Here is a 19,272-nt window from a genome sequence, read left to right as displayed (position 1 = left end):
ACGAGTGATATCATACACGGACACCGTTTACAAACAAACGGTTCAAAGAATTTTTTACTCCGTCGTCGCCGCTCCGAGCGCCGGCCCTCGGAGGTCACGCCACGGGTCCGGTGTACGCCGCGCGCACCACCTTCTCCGGAACGGCCACCTCGTTTCGCCTCTGCTGATTCTTCCAGTACGTCGGATAGCACGGCCTGTCGATGTACCGTCCCTTGCCCCTTTGCGTCTTGAGTTCGCCGTTTTCCCACACGACGTCGCCTTGGCTCAGCGTGTACGCCGGTATCCCCGTCACCTCCATGCCCTCGTAGACGTTGAAGTCGATTTTCTGGTGATGCGTCTTGGCGGAGATGGTCCGCGTACCCTTGGGGTCCCACAGCACCAAATCAGCGTCGGCACCGACGGAGACGGAGCCCTTGCGGGGAAATATGTTGAAAATCTTAGCCGCGTTGGTGGACGTGACGGCGACAAACTCAGACGGCGTGAGCATCCCCGTTTCGACACCCTCGGACCAGAGCACCGACATTCGGTCCTCCACGCCGCCGGTGCCGTTGGGAATCTTCCGGAAATCGTCCTTCCCCATCGCCTTCTGCGGCGTGCAGAAGCAGCAGTGATCCGTCGCGGTGGTGTGTATCAGCCCCGACTGCAGGCCCTTCCAGAGCAAACCTTGGTGCCTCTTGGACCTAAACGGCGGCGACATCACGTGGTGCGCGGCGAAGGACCAATCCGGGTTTCTGTACACCGAATCGTCGATGACGAGGTGCTGCGCGAGAACCTCGGCGAACACGCGCTGCCCCTCGCTCCTCGCCCGCCTCACAGCCTCGAGCGCGTCCTCGCAGCTCGTGTGCACCAGGTACAGGGGAACGCCGAGCACCTCGGCGATGCGAATAGCCGAGTTGGCCGCTTCGCCCTCAACCTCCGGCGGTCGGCTCAGCGGGTGGCCCTCCGGTCCGACGTACCCGCGCTCGTACATCTCTTTTTGTAAACGAAACACCAGCTCGCCGTTCTCGGCGTGCACCGTGGGTATGGCGCCGAGTTCGTTGCACCGCGCGAACGAGTTGACGAGAGTCTCGTCGTCGCACATGATCGCGTTTTTGTACGCCATGAAGTGCTTAAACGAGTTGACGCCGTGCTCGCGCGTGAGGGTGCCCATGTCGGCGTGCACCGTGTCGTCCCACCACGTCACCGCGACGTGGAAGGAGTAATCGCACGCGCTCTTCTCCGCCCACCCGCGCCACGTGTGGTACGCCTCGAGCAGGTTCTGTTGTGGAGCCGGGATGACGAAATCGATTATCGTCGTCGTCCCGCCAGCCGCCGCCGCGGAGGTGCCGGTGAAGAAGTCCTCGGACGCGACCGTGCCCATGAACGGGAGCTCCATGTGCGTGTGCGGGTCGATACCGCCGGGCATGATCAGCAACCCGTCCGCGTCGATCACGCGCGCGTCGGACGGGACGTCGAGGTTTGCGCCCACCGCGGCGATTCGACCGTCGACGCAGAGCACATCCGCCAACTTTTCCTCGTCGTGGGTGACCACGACGCCGCCCTTGATGAACACCGCGGAGTTGGCAACGCGGACGACGCGCGCGGTGCCGCGGCGGGTGGAGGAGGACGCGCGGCGAGCGACGGGCCGCGGGATCCCGCGGCGCGGCGCCAGCGCGGCGCCAGCGATCGAGGCAAAGGACGATGACAGCGAAATCATCGCGACCTTTCGTGGGTCCGAGGGACCCGGTGGTTCGGGAGGGCGCGGAGGGGGCGCGCGGACGGCTGCTGCGGATGCGACGCGCGCACCGGCCGCGGCGGGGGTACGCGGGTAACGGGCGAGACGATTTCTCGGCGCGAAACGCGCGCGCGCGGGTTCTGAGAAGCGAGGGCGCGGGATAAGGTGTTTTGCCGGGAACTGAAGAGAGGGTTCGGCGAGTTTCGCCTCCCTCTTCCCAGTCTGTCGTCGCGCCCGAGGCGGAAGTCCGAACGTTCTCGTCGGCGACAAGCGGGCCGCGCCGTGTCCGCGCGTCGAGCGCCCGGTCGGGTTCGGAAGTGTCGCGCGACTCCCCACGGAGATCCCGCGCCTGCGCCGACGGCGATAGACGGCCGGGGGGGCTCATCGCTGCGATGACGCCGCGCACCTGAAGCACGTTCGCTGCCTCATTCTTCGGCCCGTCCAACGAACCCGCCTCGAGAGGAGCAGGAAGCGCGTGACCCGCGATGGGTACCGGCGAGCGGGAGGCCGTTTTCGACGGGTTGCCGACGCACGCGGATTTAGCAAGAGAAGCCGCGAGGAGTGAGTCACCGACGCGACCCTTTTCTGACGATTCGCGCCGCGCACCTGCTCCCGCGGCACTGTTCAGCGCCCTCCGCAGTCAGATCCCGCCCGAAAGTTGACATCGAACGACCAAAAATGCTTACCCGACCTTCCCCGAACACTTCTCCCCATCCTCGTCCCCACAGCGGTGCACAACCGCGAGAAGGCCGATAGCGTTCAGCGCCGATTGACGGTCCCCGGCGCGTTCACAGACATCCCGGCGGTCATCTCCACGCGCTTCAAGCTAAGAGACGGACTAGCCATCTTGGACGACGACGACGATGACGATTGGGAGAACGTGCCCTACCCCGACTCAGCAGGCGCCGGGGAACGCGCGGTGACGCGCACGAAATACGCCGACCGGCGCGCGCTGACCCCCACCGCGTCGTCCAACGCCCGCACGCCGTTCAGCGACGCATCACCGCGCGGGGACGCATCGCCGGAAACGCCCGCTCGTGACGACGGCTTCGTGCTCGTTCGCCGACCGAGGAGCCACGGGATGCTCGACGTCCTCACCCCGTCGCCCTCACCCGCGGGAGCGCCGTGGACGGGCACCACTCGCGACGGCACCCGCCGTGGCCTGGACGACGCGCCCGCGGAGATCATCCACGAGGAGGCGGCGACGCTCAACCCCCGGCCCTCGGCGCCGCCGCCGACACCCACCGACAGATCCTCGCGATCGTCGGCGTCGTGGGACGGGCACTCGGAGGATGGGATCGCGGGCACTTCCGGATTGGTGGGCACCTCCGGGTTGGTGGGCACCCCAGGGTTGGTGGGCACCCCCGGGTTGGTGGGCACTTCGTGGGACGTCTACGCCGCCGGCTTTAGCGCGCCGGGCGGCGGGGTTAACGACGGCGACGGCGAGGCTTCCGGGACGGTCGCCGACTTTGTTTCGCTTTCGCCGTCGAGCGCCCGTGACGAGAGGTTCGTCACGCCGCCGTCCGCTTTGCCCTCGACGGACGGCGCCGGGACGGGGTTAACGTCGTCGTCGCGAAACGGGGGTGGGTCGTCGACGACGGTGGGCGACGAGCAGCTGTCGATTCCCGCGTCGCTCCGGCGGAAAATGTCGAGGACGCGGACGAGGATCGCGGGGGCGAGGCACGTCGGGGCGTTGGACGACGACGACGGGTTCGAGTCGTTCGGCACGCCGGGTAGCACGCCGCGGTCGAGCGCCTCCGGGCACTTTGACCTCGCGCGGGCCATGGACGAATTGGACGAGTTGGACGCGGCGGCGACGACGGCGGCGGCGTCGGCTTCCCTCGGGGGTTTCGGAGGCGGAGGAGGCGGCGGATCCGTCGAGCGCGTCGGCATCGCGACCGGCGAGGGCGTGGGCGTCGCGGCCGGTCACCTCTTTGAGAGTTTCCACGCGAAGAAGCGAGGATCGGGGGGAGGCGGGGAAGGCGGCGGGTTTGGCGTCGGCGGTGGCGAAACCCCGACCGTTCCCGCGTGGGCGCTGGAGGCTTCGGCTCGGGCCGTGCGCGAGAGCGCCGCGGTTAAGATCCAGGCGTTGGCGCGGGGCGCGGGCGCGAGGAACCTGGCGAGGGACAGGCGAAGGGCGGTGTCGACGGTTCAGAAAAACGCCAGGCGCGCGGCGGCGGTGAGGGAGAGGCGAAGGCTGGCGGCGCCTCCGCCTGCCCCTCCTCCTCCTCCTCCTCCTCCTCCTCCTCCGCCGCCGCCGCCCGGAGGAAGCAGCATTCCCCCTCCTCCTCCTCCTCCGCCGCCGCCGCCGCCCGGAGGAAGCGGCATTCCCCCTCCGCCGCCCCCTCCGCCGCCGCCGCCGGTCGTGGGCGTCAAGGGTTTTGTTCCGCCGCCGCCGCCGCCACCCCCGCCTCCCAAGGGCGGTGGCGCTCTCGGCGCGGTCCCCCCGCCGCCGCCCCCGCCGCCCGGAGGTAAGCTCGTCAGTTCCAACAACCCCACGGCGGCGACGCTGCGCTGGCGTCAGCTTCACTGGGAGGTGATACCGATGATTCGCATCCGAGGCACGGTTTTCGAAAATCTGAAGGACGTCGCGGACGACGAGGACAATATCGACCGGGACTCCCTGAAGGGCCTTTTCAGCCAGGACCCGAAGCGCAAACCCGAGCGCAGGAGCGATCCCGCGAAGCCCTCGGGCATAACCGCGGGCAAGGGTAAGAATGCGTTCGTGACGCTCCTCGACTTGAAGCGCGGGAGCAACATCGAGATCATGCTCTCGCAGATCAAGGCTTCGCTGGACGACATCGCCGCCGCGGTGCAGACGATTGACGACGAGGTCCTCGACGCAGAGTCGGTCCAGTCGATGATCCGGTTCCTGCCCACCGCCGACGAGCTCGCCTTGGTGCGTTCGTACGAGGGCGACGAGCAGAGGCTGGGTAAGGCTGAGCGATACTTCCGGAGACTGGGGACGGTGAACGGGTTCGAGTCGAAGCTGAGAGCGCTCGCTTTCAAGCAGGGGTTCACCGAGACGGTGGGCGCGGTTCGCGACTGGTGCGACACGATCGAGTCGTGCTCGCACGAGCTTCAGACGTCGCCGAAGATGGGGCGCGTCCTGGCGCTGGTTCTCAACCTGGGAAACGCGCTCAACTCCGCGAGGGGCCCAGCGCACGGCTTCGCGCTCTCTTCGCTGCCCAAGCTCCTCGACACTAGATCCTTCGACGGGACAACCACGCTGCTACACTACCTCGTCGCTCACCTCGAGAACAAGGACGAGGACTTACTCCAGTTCACGCAGGAGCTCCCGAGCCTCGAACGCGCCGCGAGGCTCACCTTCGCCCAGGTCGAGGAGGAGCTCGCGCCCCTCCACCGCGGCATCGAGGCCCTCGCCGCCGAAGTTGGCGCGGCGACGGAGCGCGTCGAACTCGCCGACGCCAGGCGGAGGGAACGGGAAGAGGCGGAGGCGCCCGCGGTGGCCAAGGAGGCGGCGGACTTTGCTTCCTTGGTGCTGACGCACGGGGTGGACGGCGCGAGGTTCGCGCTGGACGGCGCGGACTCTTCGCCGGATCCGTCCCCGGCAAAGGAAGGGCCCGAGGGAGGCGGCCAAGGCGAAGGCGCGTCGCATGAAGGTTCCGTCCGGGAGATGTCCGCCGTGGAGTCGTCTGCACCCGGCTCGCCCATCTCCCCGCGGCGGCGGTTGCGGCGTTCGGTCGACCCGGTGCGTGCGGCTCGCGAGGCGGCGGCGAGGGCGGACAAGGCGGATGCGCGAGCCGAGCGGGACTTTCGTCAGTCGCTGATGGAGTTTCACGACAAAGCGGAGAGGGCTCTGGAGCAGTGCGAGAGCGCCATCGAGGGCGCGAAGGCTTCGTTCAAACGCGCGGCTCGATATTACGGCGAGGACGTGGCCAAGATCAAGCTGCACCAGGAGCCCGAGCGGTTCGCGCGGGTCATTTTCGATTTCTCCACCATGATTAACAAGGCGCAGAAGGAGCGGGGGAAGGTGAAGGCCGCCGGCATGTCCCCGGCGCCGGCTGAAGACGAGGGCCGGTCCAAAGGCGGCGGCGTCGTGGGCGGGCTGCGAGTGAGGACGACACCGAAGAAGACGGAGGGCATCGCGCCCAAGCCGGCGTTCAGCGTGGACGACTTGTTTGACGACATCAAGAAGGGCGACGGCGCGGCGAAGCTCCGCAAGGTTGGGTCGCCCACCGCGACGCAGAAGGAACCGTTCTGGAAACGGGAGGCCAGGGAGTCGGGCCCTCGGGGGACGATGTCCAACGGAAGCTTCCCTCCGCCGCCGAGGCTCGCTGGGGTGCCGCCGCCCCCGCCGCCTCCATCGAGTGGAAGGCTGCCTGGTGTGCCGCCGCCGCCGCCGCCGCCGAGTGGAAGGCTGTCGGGTGTGCCGCCGCCGCCGCCTCCTCCTCCTCCGCCGAGTGGAAGACTGTCGGGTGTGCCACCGCCGCCTCCTCCTCCTCCGCCGAGTGGAAGGCTGCCGGGTGTGCCGCCACCGCCGCCTCCCGCTGGAAAGCGATGACGCCAGACTCGTACTTTGGCGAATGCCGCGACACTACCATAGATTACTACGCTAGGATGACGATATAGCTAACGACCGATTTCTCACCCGCCACCGAAGTACGACGCCCCGCTGAGTTCCAGACCGTGTGGGTCCCCCGCGCTCCCGTGAGTCACCCCGTTTCCCCGGCCCCTCGCCCTAGCGCGATAGGTGTCCTCCCTCGAAGCCATCTGCCTCCTCTGCGCGATGGACGCCGTGAACCTTCGGGCGTAGGCCGCCCTCCATCCCCCACCCGGCGGATGGAGCTCCTCATCGGTGAACGGGACGAGCCTCTTCATCGGGGGCGCGATGCCGATCGAGATTAGGCTCAGGTGCTCCGCGGGCTTGGACCCGTAGCTGTCGTCGTAAGCCTTCGCCCAACTCGGCTCATCTCCGCAGATGTTTCGCCACGCCGGGCTCACGGCCTGACACCGCGCGAGCTGCTTTCCCGGCAGCGACATCAGCACCCGTCGCGTCAGAACTTCCGGTAGGTCGACGATGAAGTCGACGCCGCGACCCCCCGGACACTGCGACGCGTCCAGGGCCACGGGAGGCGCCCTCGCGCGTCTCATCGTGACGTCACCGGGTGCCGTGCGAATTGATGACCAACAGACGACTTCCCTGTCCACTGTCGGGTTCAAAACCAGAACCCTCCTCCTCATCGTCATTCGTGCGTCGCGCGGACACGATCGAATGACGACCGTTTTGGGCGCCGCGACCCGCGCGGCGTGCGCGTTCACGACCCGGCGCGCACCTCGCGCGAGCGCGCGGCGCGTCACCCCCCGCGCCGCCAGCCTCCGCGACGCGCAGCCTCGAGGACCCATCGCCTTATTGCCTCGTCAGCGTCGCCGGGGCGACCTCGCCGTCGCGGGGGGGAAAGGCCCGGGCGGGGGCGCGTTCGGCGACGCCGAGGAGCTGATGAAGAAGTACGGCGACGCGGCGCTGGCCACTGGCGAGTTCATCGGCGCCAAGAGCGGCATGAAGCCCGCGGGTCGACGCGCGCGGGCGAGCGCCAAGTCCGACGAGGGTAACGGCGTATTCCTCCTCCTGCTCATCAACGTCGCGCTCTTCGTCGCCGACCAGTGGCTGCACGTGGGGTTCGTCAAGTCGCTGTACCTGAACCACATGCACCCGCGCTGGTGGCAGTTCGTCACCAGCATCTTCTGCCACGCCAACTGGGCGCACCTCAGCGGCAACATCTTCTTCCTCTACGTCTTTGGGAAGATCGTCGAGGAGGAGGAGGGCGCTTTCGGCGTGTGGTTCTCGTACCTGTTCACGGGAATAGGCGCGGGGCTCGCGAGCTACATCATGCTGCCGAAGGCTGCGGGGGGCTTGCTCGGTGTGGGAGCCGCGGCGACGGTGTCCCTCGGCGCGTCCGGGGCGGTCTTCGGCTTGTTCGCCATCGGCGTCCTGACCAAGATTCGCGCCGATTTTCGCAAGCTGCTCGAGGCGGTGATCCTCGGGCAGTTCGTGGTGGAGAGGTTCCTGAGCGAGGCGAGGATGGCGGCGGCGGCGGGAGGGATCGGCGCCGGAGGCGTGAACCACGTCGCGCATCTGGCGGGGGCTCTCGTGGGCGTCGCGCTGATCTGGACGCTGCAGAAGCTCCTGCCGCCGGAGTGACGGTTCTTTGGTTGGAAAATAAAATTTTTATTTGACAAGAGTAGATGAAACAAGACGGCGCCTCGACCTCCTCCTCGAGGCGCAGGGGCGAACGTCACGTGACGCCCCGAACAATCGAAACACTAGAGCCCAATCAGAACACCCCCGCGAGGGTGGCCACCGCGAAGACGATGAAGAGGATGCCGCCCGTGATGCCAACCTGCCTCTCCGAGATTTTCTCCGAGAGCAGCGCCCCGCCGACGACTGCGATGAGCGTCGCCACGAGGTGACCGACCGAGGCGCCCAGCGCCACGCCCAGGGGCGACTGCGCGGCGCCCAGCGCGATCGTGGCGAGCATGGAACGATCGCCCCACTCGGCGATGAACACGAGCGTGAACGTCTCCCAGAACCCGGCGATGAAGCCCGTCTTCTTGTTCCCCGCGCCGGCGCTCTTGCTGACGGCTTCCTGCGCGTCCGCGAGCTCACCGTCCTCGTCGTCGCCGTCCTCGTCGATGTCGAGCGCCTCCTTGAGGGTGCGGACGCCGAAGAAGAGCAGGAGCGCCACGGCGAGGTACTCGCCCACGGGCAAAGTTGTGGTCATCGCCGCGGGGATCTGCTGGAAAAACTTGCCAATGGCGACGGAGATGAAGCTCATGAGCGAGAGCGCGCACACGGCGCCGGTGAGGACGGTGAAGCGACCGAGCCTCATGGCGAGCAGCGCCGCGATGAAGAACGTCTTATCGCCGAGTTCGCTGACGAAGATGAGCGCGAACGCGGCGGTGAATCCCGTCTTGGCGAGGGCCTGGTACGCAGCCTGGCCCACCACGGTGTTTTGGGTCAGGAGGTAGCCCGCCCAGGACAGCGCCGCGAGCACCACCGCGAGCACCACCGCGGATTTGCCGGTGGCTTTCCTCTGCGGGGCGGCGCCGTCGCCCGTTCCGGGCGCGGAGATGCCCGCGGCGGCCGCCTCGGGCGACCGCGCGACCGTCCGGCGCGCCGGGCCCGCGGTGCGCACGCGCGGTGCGGTGGGCAACCCCCCAACCCCCCAGGACGGTCCCGCGACGATTCTGTCGAACGCGCTCGCGCTCGCGGCGCGTCTCGCCGCCGCCGGGGCGACGAATGCGGCGCGGTGAGAGGTCGTTCGCACGACCGCGCGCGCGACGCATCCGGGAGCGGACGACGCCGACGCGGTCATCGCCATCGCTCCGACCGCCATCTATCTCTCGCGTAGACCACGTGTCCCGCCACCCACTGGCTACTATTGGTCACCTGCCGGGAGAAGGATGGATGTGTGCTCCAACCGCGACGCTGACCGATGCGTTACTCGAGGGCTCCGCTCGAGCGTCAACCCTGTGTGATGTAAGGGACGCGCTGAGGCGTGTCACCCGTGGTGTCGTCTCGGGACGCACCGACCACTGCGGAGGATGGGTCGGAGTCGGACCAGAGATAAACCGATGTGCCGGCAGTGCCGAGCCAGGCCAATGAGGTGCCGAGGCTTATCCGCACGAACCATTTCCTGAGTGTTTGACATACAAAACGAGGCAAGATCTCGCTCGAATTGCCGAATCGAGCTCAAAAAAGTACACGAACACTGGTCAGATTCCTTTACATTTTCGATTGGCCTCGAATATAATTTACCCTTCCTTCCACCCTCGCGCCGCGGCGTCAGTAGGACGCGCCGGCGAGGTAGTCCCTGAGCCTGAGAACCTCCGCACGATGCGCGTCGACGACCATCCTCGTGACGTCCCCGATGCAGAGCATGCCCGCCATCGTCCTGTTGGCGTTGACGACGGGCATGTGTCGGTGTCGGCCCTCGGTCATTCTGCGAAGCGCCTCGAGCACCGGCGTGTCCGTCTGCGCCACGTCGTACAGCTTCTTGTCGGTCATGATGGTTCCCACGGCGGTGGTACTCGCGTCCTTGTTCTGCGCCACCACCTTTCGGAGGTAGTCGCGCTCGGTGAGAACCCCGGCGACGGCGTCTTCCCACCGGCCGCGAACGAGCTCCTCGGCGGAGACGACGCCGTCGTTGTCGACGTCGAGCACGGACGATCGCATGACGAGCAGGGCGCCGACGTTGGCCTTGGTCATGGTCCGCACGGCCTCGAGCGCGGGAACGTTCTCGTCGCACCACAGCCAGGTGCCGCGGTCCTCGAGGGACTTGGTCAGGAGAAGGTCGCCGACGGTGTACTTCTCCAAGCCGAGCGCGAGGTCCTCGGTGTTTGTCCTGAGGTCGGCGAACTCGTTGGCGACGCGCGCCTTGCGGTTGATGACGGCGGCGATGCCGAGGGCGGACTCGGATGGGACGACGGGGCCGAGCGGTTGGTTCGACGTCGCGAACGTTCGGCGAGAGAGGACGCCTGCGGGGGCAAGGGGGATGGTTGGTTTAGCGGGATCGCGAAAAAGTGTTCCCTCCAGACTCCCGGCAAAAGTTCGTTATGAAGGGAGACCCCGGAGACGCGCTCCCACGAGGCGTCCGAACGTCCCCGGAGGGCGTTCGCGACTCCAAACGAGTCTTCGTCGCGTGACAAGAAGGCGCGCGGCGAATAATCGGGTTTGGATGACTCTTATTCGTAAAGCGAGGACGCACCCAGTCTCGAGGAGGAGTTCCGGAGAAATCGCAACATTCCGTCAAGAATGGGACGGAAGTGCGGGTTGCGGCACTCTGCGCGAAGCTTGGTTCGGGCCGAAACTTTCGGCGTGGCCTTTTGGACGGTGCGCGATGTGGCGCGCGGTGTCGGGTGAGCTGTTGAGACCTCGGGACGTTCGCTCGGCGACGCGTTCCGTGGTTTGCGTTCGCTAACAAAAGCTCTTTTCACTTTTCCGCACCGGCCACGTCGGCAGATCTCGGTGAAATCCAATTTCCAGACTGCGCAGCCGTACGAGCTCGATCCGGGCCAGATCTACCAGATGTCGCAGATATTTTGTTGAAAGTTCCGTCGGGGCACCTCGGAAGAGCCGAAAAGCCAAGACACCCGTCGCTTTCGCTTTTCGCTCGCGTGCCAAAGGGGCGAGCGCGCCCGGCGCGGCGTGGAGGGCCATGGTATGGCGACGGGATCGCTCGAACGGAGCACCGAGCGTCGACGCCGGTCGCGATGGGGATGAAGTGGAGCTCGGCGAGATCATAGTGGAGCCCACGCCGAACGGGGGAAAAGCGACGAGGGTCGTCGAGCCCTCGAAGGAGGAGGAACCCGCGGAGGACGCCGAAGAGGACGCCGACGAGGAACGCTTCTGTCGCATCTGCCTGGAGCCGGTGTCGCTCGACTCCATCCGCGACGGCAAGTCCCTTCGGCTCGGGTGCGCGTGCAAGTCCGGATACATGCACAAGGCGTGCGCGTGGGAGTACGTCCAGGTGAAGAAGACCAAGCCGGTGACGTGCGAGGTGTGCCTGGAGGATATGACGGCTCTCGACCCCATCGCCGAGCTGCAGGGAGAGGAGTATCGGGCGATGCGGCGCGCGAGGGCGGCGCTGCTGCGCGTGAACGGCGAAGACGACCACGATCCGAGGGAGGATCCCACGTTCGACGACGCCGACCCGAGGGGAGCCAGGCTGTGTTGGGGGAGTCGCAACCCAGTCGTCTGGCTTATTTGGCTCGTTTCTAGACCCGTAATCGCGGTGGTGTGGGTGAGTCTCCCGGACCGGCATCCGAGCCCCATCTCGATCCTGTTTCGCGGCGAGTACCGCGCTGACACGGCACTCGCCGCTTTCGACCCGGCACTTCCCTCTCGCAGCTTTGGAATTCTATTCCCGTGGCGCTGGCGCACTGGTGCTTCGTCCTCTCGATTTTGACGTTTTGGGCGGCGGTCCTGTGGACGATGTATGACAGCTACGACAGCTCCTTATCTACTACAGGCTGACGGTGATCTTCGTGGTGTTCGCGACGCTCATCGCGATGTACGGCTTCGCCGGTGCCTTCGAGCGGGGCACGATGGGCTCGAGCGGCAGAAATGACACGTATGGCCCCGGCGGGGGCAGTCAGGGGCGAGGGTACCCGGGATCGGGGATGACGTCAACACGGGCCCTGATCAACACGGGATGACGTCAACACGCGGGAACGAGGCGCCACCTCGTCTTGCACTTGCATTTGCACTTGAAAGCTGTTTCTGTGGGTTGTTCAACGACTCGCCCCTTCCTTTCGTGAAGATTGTACTCCATGGTGACTTTCTCAATCCATCGAAACGAGGGACGAGTCGGTGAACGTGAGCCTCAAGTGCAAACCGCATTCGCTCGAGGCGGCGTTTTGTTCCCCGTTTGATGCGATATTCTTCGTGCGACAATCGTTAAAACAACGTCTACGCCGCGCCCACCATCGTCCCTCTCGCCGCCTTCCTCGGCGCCATCTTCCCCGCCGCCTTCGCCTTCCTCTTTTGCGACGCCTCCCTCTTCAACTTGACGCTCTCCTTGCGCTTGGCGTCCTTAGCCGCCTGCAGCCGCTCCCTCGTCGCGGATTTGCCGATCAAGCCGGGCGCCTCCTTCAACCCGAACGCGCTCGCGACGTGGCCCAGGTGCAGCCTCTTGACGTGAAAGATGTGCTTCATGTCGCTCGGGAACGTCGCGTAGGACCGAACGTACGACCTGAACGCGTCCTTGGCCAGCGTGAGCAACTCCTTATCTCCGGACACCTCCGCGTGGAGTTTCCGCTGGAGCTTCTGCGCGGCGGGATGGAGGTGAGGGTTACGCTCGAAATCCCCTCCTCCTCCCCCGCCACCCGCGGCGCCATCCAGCACGTCCAGCATCGCGGGCACCGACGCCGCGCAGAAGTTCACGCCGAGATCGCCCAGCACCGTCGCGTACTCGACCTCGCGGGGTTGAAGAAACAAAACCGCCTCGCCCTCGGCGCCGAGTCGAGCGGTTCGACCGACCCTGTGCACGTACGTGGTGGGGTCCGACGGGGGATCCACCTGGACGGTGGCGCCGACGCCGACAAAGTCCAAACCCCGCGCGCCCACGTCGGTGCACAGCAACACCCCCGCGGTGGCCTTGCTGAAGCCCTGGTAGACGGCTCGGCGGTCGGTCTGCGAGAGGACGCCGTGGAGACGAAACACGGAATATCCCCCCGCGTCGACGTCGCCGGCTCCCCTTGGCCCCTTGGCCCCCTTCTTCGCCTTGCCGCCCGACGCGAGCCACGACAGGACCCTGTAGTGGAATTCCACCGACTCGCACGACGACAGGAACACCATCACCTTCGGGACCGCGCCCTGCATCCACCCCGCCAGCAGCCCCGCCAGCGCGGCGAGCCTACACTTGGCGGGGACCTCGACGGCGGTGTGCCTGAGCTGCTCGGGCATGCGCACGATCATCTGTTTGGCGTCGGCGAGGGCGAGTTCCTCCGCGGTCTTCGCGCCGTTCGCCGCGGCGTCGGTGGTCTTCGCGCCGGGTACGTTTCCCTTTCCCTCGTCACCCGCGTTCTTCGCGGTTTGTCCCTTTTCCCAATCCTCGGACACGTACTCGGGTTCCTCCGGATCAATCTCGATCGTCACCGGATCCACCATCGCCAGATCCGCCAATCGGCTCGTCCCCGCCGTCAACGTCGCGGACAGCAGCGCGGTGCACCTCGTTCCCCGCTCCCCCGCGTTCTCCGTTCGTCGGTTCAAGTCGGCGAGGATGGCGTTCAGGTCCTCCTCGAAGCCGACGTCGAGCATCCGATCCGCCTCGTCCAGCACGAGCCATCGAAGTAAGTCGGCTCTGAACGCGGTGGTGTGCCTCAGGTGGTCCAACAGGCGACCGGGCGTGGCGACCAGGACGCTCACGCCCTTCCTCAGACGCGCCTTCTCCTTCTGCTTGTTCTCGCCGCCCATCACGCCGCCGCACACGACCCAGTGGTAGCACTTGCCCAGCCTCGCCGCCGTGTCCAGCACCTGCGCCGCGAGCTCCCGCGTCGGCACCATGACCAGCGCCCTCGTGCCGTCCTCGCGGGTGATCCTCGGGACGATCCCGCCCAGCGCCGCCAAGATCGGGCACATGTACGCGAGTGTCTTCCCCGAACCCGTCTCGGCGCGGATCAGGACGTCCTCCCCGCGAAGGATGTGCGGTATCGCCCGCTGCTGCACCCTCGTCGGATTTTTGTACCCCGTCTTTGCGTCCCTCAGGTGGGTGACGAACGCCTGCGGCAGCCCCGCGCCCTCCCACGTGCTCGGGTCCGCGCCGAACACCCTCGCGTTCGCGGCGTCGCTGAGCCCGGCGTTCGCGAGCGCCGCGGGCACGACGACGCCGTCGCCGTCGACGTCGGGGCGCGCGGCTTTGCGCATGAGCGACGCCCAATCGTTCGGGTTGAACTCGTCGCCGTCGTCATCGTCGTCGTCGTTGGCGGCCACCTCGAGGCCGTCGTCGGAGCGATCCCGGGCCCCTCGGCCTCCTCGACCACCCCTCCCGCCGCGTGCGGCGCCCGGGGCTCTGCCGCCGCGCCCGTCGCTCCCGCCGCGCGCGCCCCTCTCGTCCGTCCCCGCCGCCGCCGCCGCCGCCGCGCGCTCGGGAGCGGAAGCGTCGACGGGCGCCCAGTCCGTGGGCTGGGCGCCGCGCCCGCCGCCGCCGCCGGCTGCGCCGACGCCTGGGCGGCCCCCGCGACCCGCGCGACCCGCGCCTCGTCCACCCGCGGGCGCACCGCGGGTTGACGCGTTCGCCTTGCCCACCATGTCGGCGCGCTTGCCCGCCCATCCTCGGTGCCGCCCCTTGCGCTCGGGCTTCATGACGGTGCGCTTGCGCGGGTTGCCCTTCTTGGAGGGCCCGTCGTGGTCCCCGTCGTCCAGGCCCGCGAGATTCATTACGAAGCCATCGTCGTCGCCCATCGCGCCCGCGTGCAGGCCGCGCGCGTCGCGCTGACGGGCTCGCCACCCCGCGAGTTACGAAAAGTTCAAGTGCCGAGCCCGGCCCCGAAAAAGGTGACAAAAAGGTGACGTGTCGCGCGATCCTCACACCGACCCCGCGCACGAAGCCGAGCAGGACCGCACGAAGAATGCACGCCGTCGCCGCATCCATCGCGTCGTTCGCGCCCGTCGCCACATCCACCGCGCGCGCTCCCCGGCGAAAATCCACCGGCGTCGCCGCGGCGCGTCCGACCATGCCGCCCCCCGCGGATAAGAAGAGGAACGTCGCGTCCGTCGGAGTGGCGCTCGTCGCCGCGGTGTCGCTCAACCTCGCGCCCGCGCCCGCGCTGGCCAACGTGAAGTACGCCAACGACTGCGATCCCATCTGTCACGTCCTGGACGACGGCGCGGCGAAGAGCGCCAAGATGGAGGAGGACATGAAGAAGGGAGGGGCCGACATGGGATCGGCGCTCGAGCGTCTCATGGCGGAGCGGAAAGCCGAGGAAGCCGCCGCCAAGGGCGCCAAGAAGTGAGGGAGAAGAAACTTGCGATAGAATCACGATACGTGTACGACGGGTCGATTTAACACACACGCGAAGACGGCGATTGAAGTGTGCACTCACGCGGGCGCAGTGTTTGTCACCGGCATCCCGTCGCCATCCTCCGACTTGGCGCCCCGTCGTCCACCGTCCACCTGTATCAGGTTCGCCTCGAAGAAGGCTTGCATCGATCGCTCCATGTACATCCTGTCGGCGGCGCCCCGCGGGACGTGTCGCTCGTTGGGAAACGGCATGAACACGTACCCGTCCCCGGCCGTCTTCCCGCACCGTTCCAGCCCGGCGACGTACGCAGTGGAGTGACGAAAGTGCACGTTTTCGTCGACGACGCCGTGCACCACGAGCACCTTCCCCATAACGTCCCCGCACCGTCCAATCACCGACGCGTTCGCGTACCCGTCGGGGTTCGCGTCGGGGGTGCCCATGTAACGCTCGGTGTAGTGCGCGTCGTACCACTCCCAGGCGGTGACGGGCGCTCCGGCTACGGCGCACGCGAAGACATCCGGCCGCCGCGCCAACGCCGTGGCTGCTAGGAACCCGCCGTAGCTCCACCCGAAGATGCCCACGCGCGTCGGGTCGACGACGCCGCACCGGACCAGGTGATCCACCCCGCGCGCCTGGTCCTCCACCTCCACCGCGCCGAGGTTGCCGCAGATGGCGCGCTCGAACCGCTGCCCGCGCCTCGCGCTGCCCCTGTTGTCGAGCTTCAGCACGCATATGCCCCTGGAGCGGTAGGACTGCGCGCGGATGTCCGTCGTTAGGTGCCACGCGTTCTGAACCGTCTGCGCGTGGGGACCCCCGTACACGCTCACGACGCACGGATAGGGCGGCGGGCCGTGCACGCGCTCGTCCGGGACGTACGCCACCCCGTGGAGTTTCGTGGCGCCGTCGGCGGCGGTCACCTCGAACGGCGTCGGCGGCGCTAAACGCCGAAACCTTTCCCCGAGCAGCGGGGACAAGAATGGCACTTTAGAGGAACACGCAGCCCTCTCGTCTCCAAATTCGACCGTCGTCGTCGTCGCCGTCGCCTTTGTCTCGTGCACGGTCACCGTCGGGGTCTTGTCCGCCGCGCTGTGCACGCACACGAACCTCGTACACGCCTCGTCCATGGAGCACAGGTTCCAGCCGGCGCGCGGGGTGAGACGCGCCATCGACGCTGAGGTCGAAGAGCCGTCGTCCGCGGAGGGTCCCCAGAGCGGCGCGCGGTACAGGTGCTTCTCGAGCGGCCCGTCCGCGGCGCCCGTGAAGTACACGTGACCCGACAGCTCGTCCACGCCGATGAGCTCGTCCACGGACCAGTCACCGGCGGAGACGGCCCGTTTACAAACCCCGGTGCTCCCGCAGTGCACGTACAGGTGGAGGTGCCCGGTCCTCCAGCTGCCCCACAAGAAGTCCCCGGCCCGGATGACCCCCGATGGATCCGCGATCTCGCCACGTAGCTCGCGAAACGTGGCGCTCGGAGGCGCGAGGTTGACCCAGCCGCAACCCGCCGGCGGGTACTCTATCACCAGCGGAGCCGGGTCGCATCGCTCGCCCGTGCGAGCGTCCACGCGAATCAACGACGCCGATCGCTGGTCCCGTCTCTGCACCTGCGCGAAGACGCGTTCGGAGTCGGCTGACCACGCCACCCTGGCGAGGTACTCCTCCTCGTCCCCACGCGCGTTCCCCGGCCCGCAGTCCACGTCCAGCCAGACGACGTCGAAATCGAGCGGGTTCTCCCGCGAGAAGAACCGATCCCGCCCGTCCCTTGGGCTATTGCGCTCGCCCCGGCCAAATATCCGGCTGAATATCCCATCCCCGCGACGCGACGCGTCGGGTGAGGCGTTCGTGGCGTCGGTCGCGGCGTCCACCAGCGGGGATACGTCCACCACGCCGAGCGTCACCCGCGCGTTTGTCCCCCCCGCGAACGGGTATCTGTGCCGCTCCGAACTTCCGTCGGCGCGCTCGATGAGGTAAGGCGTCACCGTCCCCGCATCCACCCGCGCGAACGCGATCTTGCGCCCGTCCGGGGACCACCAGTACCCTTCCGGCCTGTCCATCTCCTCCGCGGCGATGAACTCGGCGAGGCCGTGCGTCGTCGCGTCGCGGCCGTACGCGCCGAAGGTGACCCTCGCGCTGGGTAACGCGTCCGATACCACGTCCCTGTCCGTGGCCTCGTCCCTGTCGTCGCCGTCCAACGGGTCGCACGGCGCGACGCGGATCTCCTTCTCGCGGACGAACGCGACCCATTTACCGTCGGGAGACAGTTTCGCGTCGAGAACCGCGGCGCCGTTATCCCCGGAGTCCACCACCAGCCTCGGTTCGCTCGCCGCTAATTTGTCCCCGCCAGCTGTGTTTTTGTCGCCGCCAGCTGTGTCCGTGTCGACGCCTAAAACAGCTGTGTCGCCGTCCACCCTCGGCGCGTCGTCGTCCACCACGTCCAGGACGTACGCACCGTCGGATTGGGGCACCAGCAGCCGTCGCGCCTCCCCCTTCGCGCGTCGCGACGCCCACTCGAAGCGCGTGACGCCCAAGCCGAGTTCTCGCGTGCGTTCGCGTCGCAGCTTCTCCTCGTCGGGCAGGCGCGCCTCGTCCGCGTACGCCTCGCGCGCGGGGGTGGCGAGGAGCCTCTGGGCACCCGCGCGGACGTCGTACGCGTACAGGTTACGGACGAGGGTGCCGTTCGGGGAGAAGAGGTTGCCGAGCAGGGCGCCGTCGGGGGACCACTGGAAGCCGATCGGGTGGAGGCTGCCCGGCGCGGGATACCCGAAGACGTCCTCTATGAGGATGTCCGTGTCGCTCGGGCGCTCGTTCCGCGATGACGCGTGGGCGTCGTCGCCCGCGCGACCGAGCCCGACCACCCGGCGCTCCTCCACGGCGGCGATCTGCGTCGGGGGGGGGGGGGGGGATGGGGACCGAGGGTCGGTGAGCGTGACGGCTTCGGGCGGGCGAGGAGAGTTGGCGCGAACGTGATGCGGGATCTTCCGAGGATACTCGCGGGTGCGCGCCGTGAGGGCTGGGGACGTCGCGCCGGGGTCCCGGGATTCGGGAGCGGAATCTCACCGCATCGCGCAACACCTCCGGACGCAACACCTCGTCCGCGCTGACCATCGCGAGATCTGCGCCTCCCTCGCGCCCTGCTCGAGTGGGTGCCGTCCCAGAAAAAAGCTCTTCCGAGCCGAGCTGCCGCGCGCGCAGCAGAGCGCAGCGCCACGAGGGAGGGACCACGTCACCGACACAAAAGCCACTTTATCGATCGCTCGCGACCCGCCAACATGGCGTGCGTGACCGTGTCTCTCGCATCGGCGACCCCCGCGGTCGCCCCATCGCTCCGCCGCGCTGCTCACGTCAGGCGCGGCGGCTCCGTCGTGGTCCGCGGCAAGAAGGCGGCGTTCTTCAAGGAGTTCGACGAGCAGTACCAGAAGGACAACGAGGTGAAAGAGATGGACGAGAACGTGATGAATGGGTGGCCTGGACTCGCGAGTGAGTACCCTCGGACCCGTCGAGAATCGTGCAGACACGCGACGGTACCGTCGATGTGCCGTCGACGAATCGACCGGCCTCCTTCCGTCGGCTCTCGGGCCCCGCCGCGAGCGGCCCGCGTGACCGTCCCCGGGAGCCTTATCTATTTTTCCCCACCGCCAGGCGCCGACTCCCCGTCGTGGCCGAGACGCTGACCGGACCCCAAACCCACCCACCGCGGACCCATCCACGAAACAGAGGACATCGGCGACGACATCGCCACCTACAACGTGCTCACGAAGAAGACCGGCCCGCTTAACGTCACCTGGAACGGCGTCGCCATGCTCCAGGTGCCCAAAGGGAAGACCGACAAGGAGTCCAACGCCATCGCCAAGACGGTGCTGATCCAGCGCAAGGAGATTGTGCTGCAGGAGGTGGACCGGCTCTACCCGAAAATGAAGGGCCAGCCAAAGGACTACGTCATTCAGATGTTCGAGGATCCTTTCGCGGACCCGGTGGACATGACACAGGAGGCGCCGAACGACGTGGAGACCGCGCCCGCGGAGTTCAAGTTCCTGGAGAAAGGCCGTCGATACCCGTATTGACAACTTCGTCGA

At 67.3% G+C, this 19,272-nt stretch overlaps 8 protein-coding genes across 8 annotated transcripts; 3 read left to right on the top strand and 5 right to left on the bottom strand.

The window, feature by feature from the left end:
- Positions 1–6: 6 nt before the first annotated feature.
- MICPUN_107170 (predicted protein) lies at positions 7–7,928 on the bottom strand. Its single transcript, XM_002508996.1, has 2 exons — positions 7,001–7,928; positions 7–1,540 (listed from the first exon to the last, which is right to left on the bottom strand). The coding sequence occupies exons 1-2, from the start codon at positions 7,079–7,081 to the stop codon at positions 95–97; spliced, it is 1,527 nt and encodes a 508-aa protein (XP_002509042.1). The 5' UTR covers positions 7,082–7,928; the 3' UTR covers positions 7–94.
- Positions 7,929–8,010: 82 nt separating this feature from the next.
- Positions 8,011–8,658, bottom strand: MICPUN_98159 (predicted protein; the record flags this gene model as incomplete). The annotated part of the gene is made up of 1 exon (XM_002508995.1): positions 8,011–8,658. A coding segment is annotated over one exon (648 nt), but the record flags the coding sequence as incomplete, so codon positions are not given.
- Positions 8,659–9,521: 863 nt separating this feature from the next.
- On the bottom strand, positions 9,522–10,055 carry MICPUN_87345 (predicted protein; the record flags this gene model as incomplete). Its single annotated transcript, XM_002508994.1, has 2 exons — positions 9,522–9,857; positions 9,915–10,055. Coding segments are annotated over 2 exons (477 nt in total), but the record flags the coding sequence as incomplete, so codon positions are not given.
- An 838-nt stretch (positions 10,056–10,893) lies between these two features.
- Positions 10,894–11,643, top strand: MICPUN_63105 (predicted protein; the record flags this gene model as incomplete). The annotated part of the gene is made up of 1 exon (XM_002509231.1): positions 10,894–11,643. The coding sequence occupies one exon, from the start codon at positions 10,894–10,896 to the stop codon at positions 11,641–11,643; it is 750 nt and encodes a 249-aa protein (XP_002509277.1).
- Positions 11,644–12,254: 611 nt separating this feature from the next.
- Positions 12,255–13,910, bottom strand: MICPUN_66348 (predicted protein; the record flags this gene model as incomplete). The annotated part of the gene is made up of 2 exons (XM_002508993.1): positions 12,255–13,181; positions 13,299–13,910. Coding segments are annotated over 2 exons (1,539 nt in total), but the record flags the coding sequence as incomplete, so codon positions are not given.
- Positions 13,911–14,806: 896 nt separating this feature from the next.
- Positions 14,807–15,190, top strand: MICPUN_63107 (predicted protein; the record flags this gene model as incomplete). Its single annotated transcript, XM_002509230.1, has 1 exon — positions 14,807–15,190. The coding sequence occupies one exon, from the start codon at positions 14,807–14,809 to the stop codon at positions 15,188–15,190; it is 384 nt and encodes a 127-aa protein (XP_002509276.1).
- An 86-nt stretch (positions 15,191–15,276) lies between these two features.
- Positions 15,277–17,976, bottom strand: MICPUN_86889 (predicted protein; the record flags this gene model as incomplete). Its single annotated transcript, XM_002508992.1, has 4 exons — positions 15,277–16,929; positions 17,077–17,356; positions 17,402–17,543; positions 17,649–17,976. Coding segments are annotated over 4 exons (2,403 nt in total), but the record flags the coding sequence as incomplete, so codon positions are not given.
- Positions 17,977–18,468: 492 nt separating this feature from the next.
- MICPUN_63109 (predicted protein) lies at positions 18,469–19,260 on the top strand (the record flags this gene model as incomplete). Its single annotated transcript, XM_002509229.1, has 2 exons — positions 18,469–18,736; positions 18,914–19,260. 2 exons carry the CDS (start codon positions 18,469–18,471, stop codon positions 19,258–19,260), a joined length of 615 nt encoding a protein of 204 aa, XP_002509275.1.
- Between the last annotated feature and the right edge of the window lie 12 nt (positions 19,261–19,272).

The sequence above is a fragment of the Micromonas commoda genome, chromosome 12 (assembly GCF_000090985.2).
Source record: "Micromonas commoda chromosome 12, complete sequence".
NCBI classification, from domain to species: domain Eukaryota; kingdom Viridiplantae; phylum Chlorophyta; class Mamiellophyceae; order Mamiellales; family Mamiellaceae; genus Micromonas; species Micromonas commoda.
Note: the sequence above shows the minus strand (reverse complement) of the source record. Positions and strands in the feature narration are given on the sequence as shown.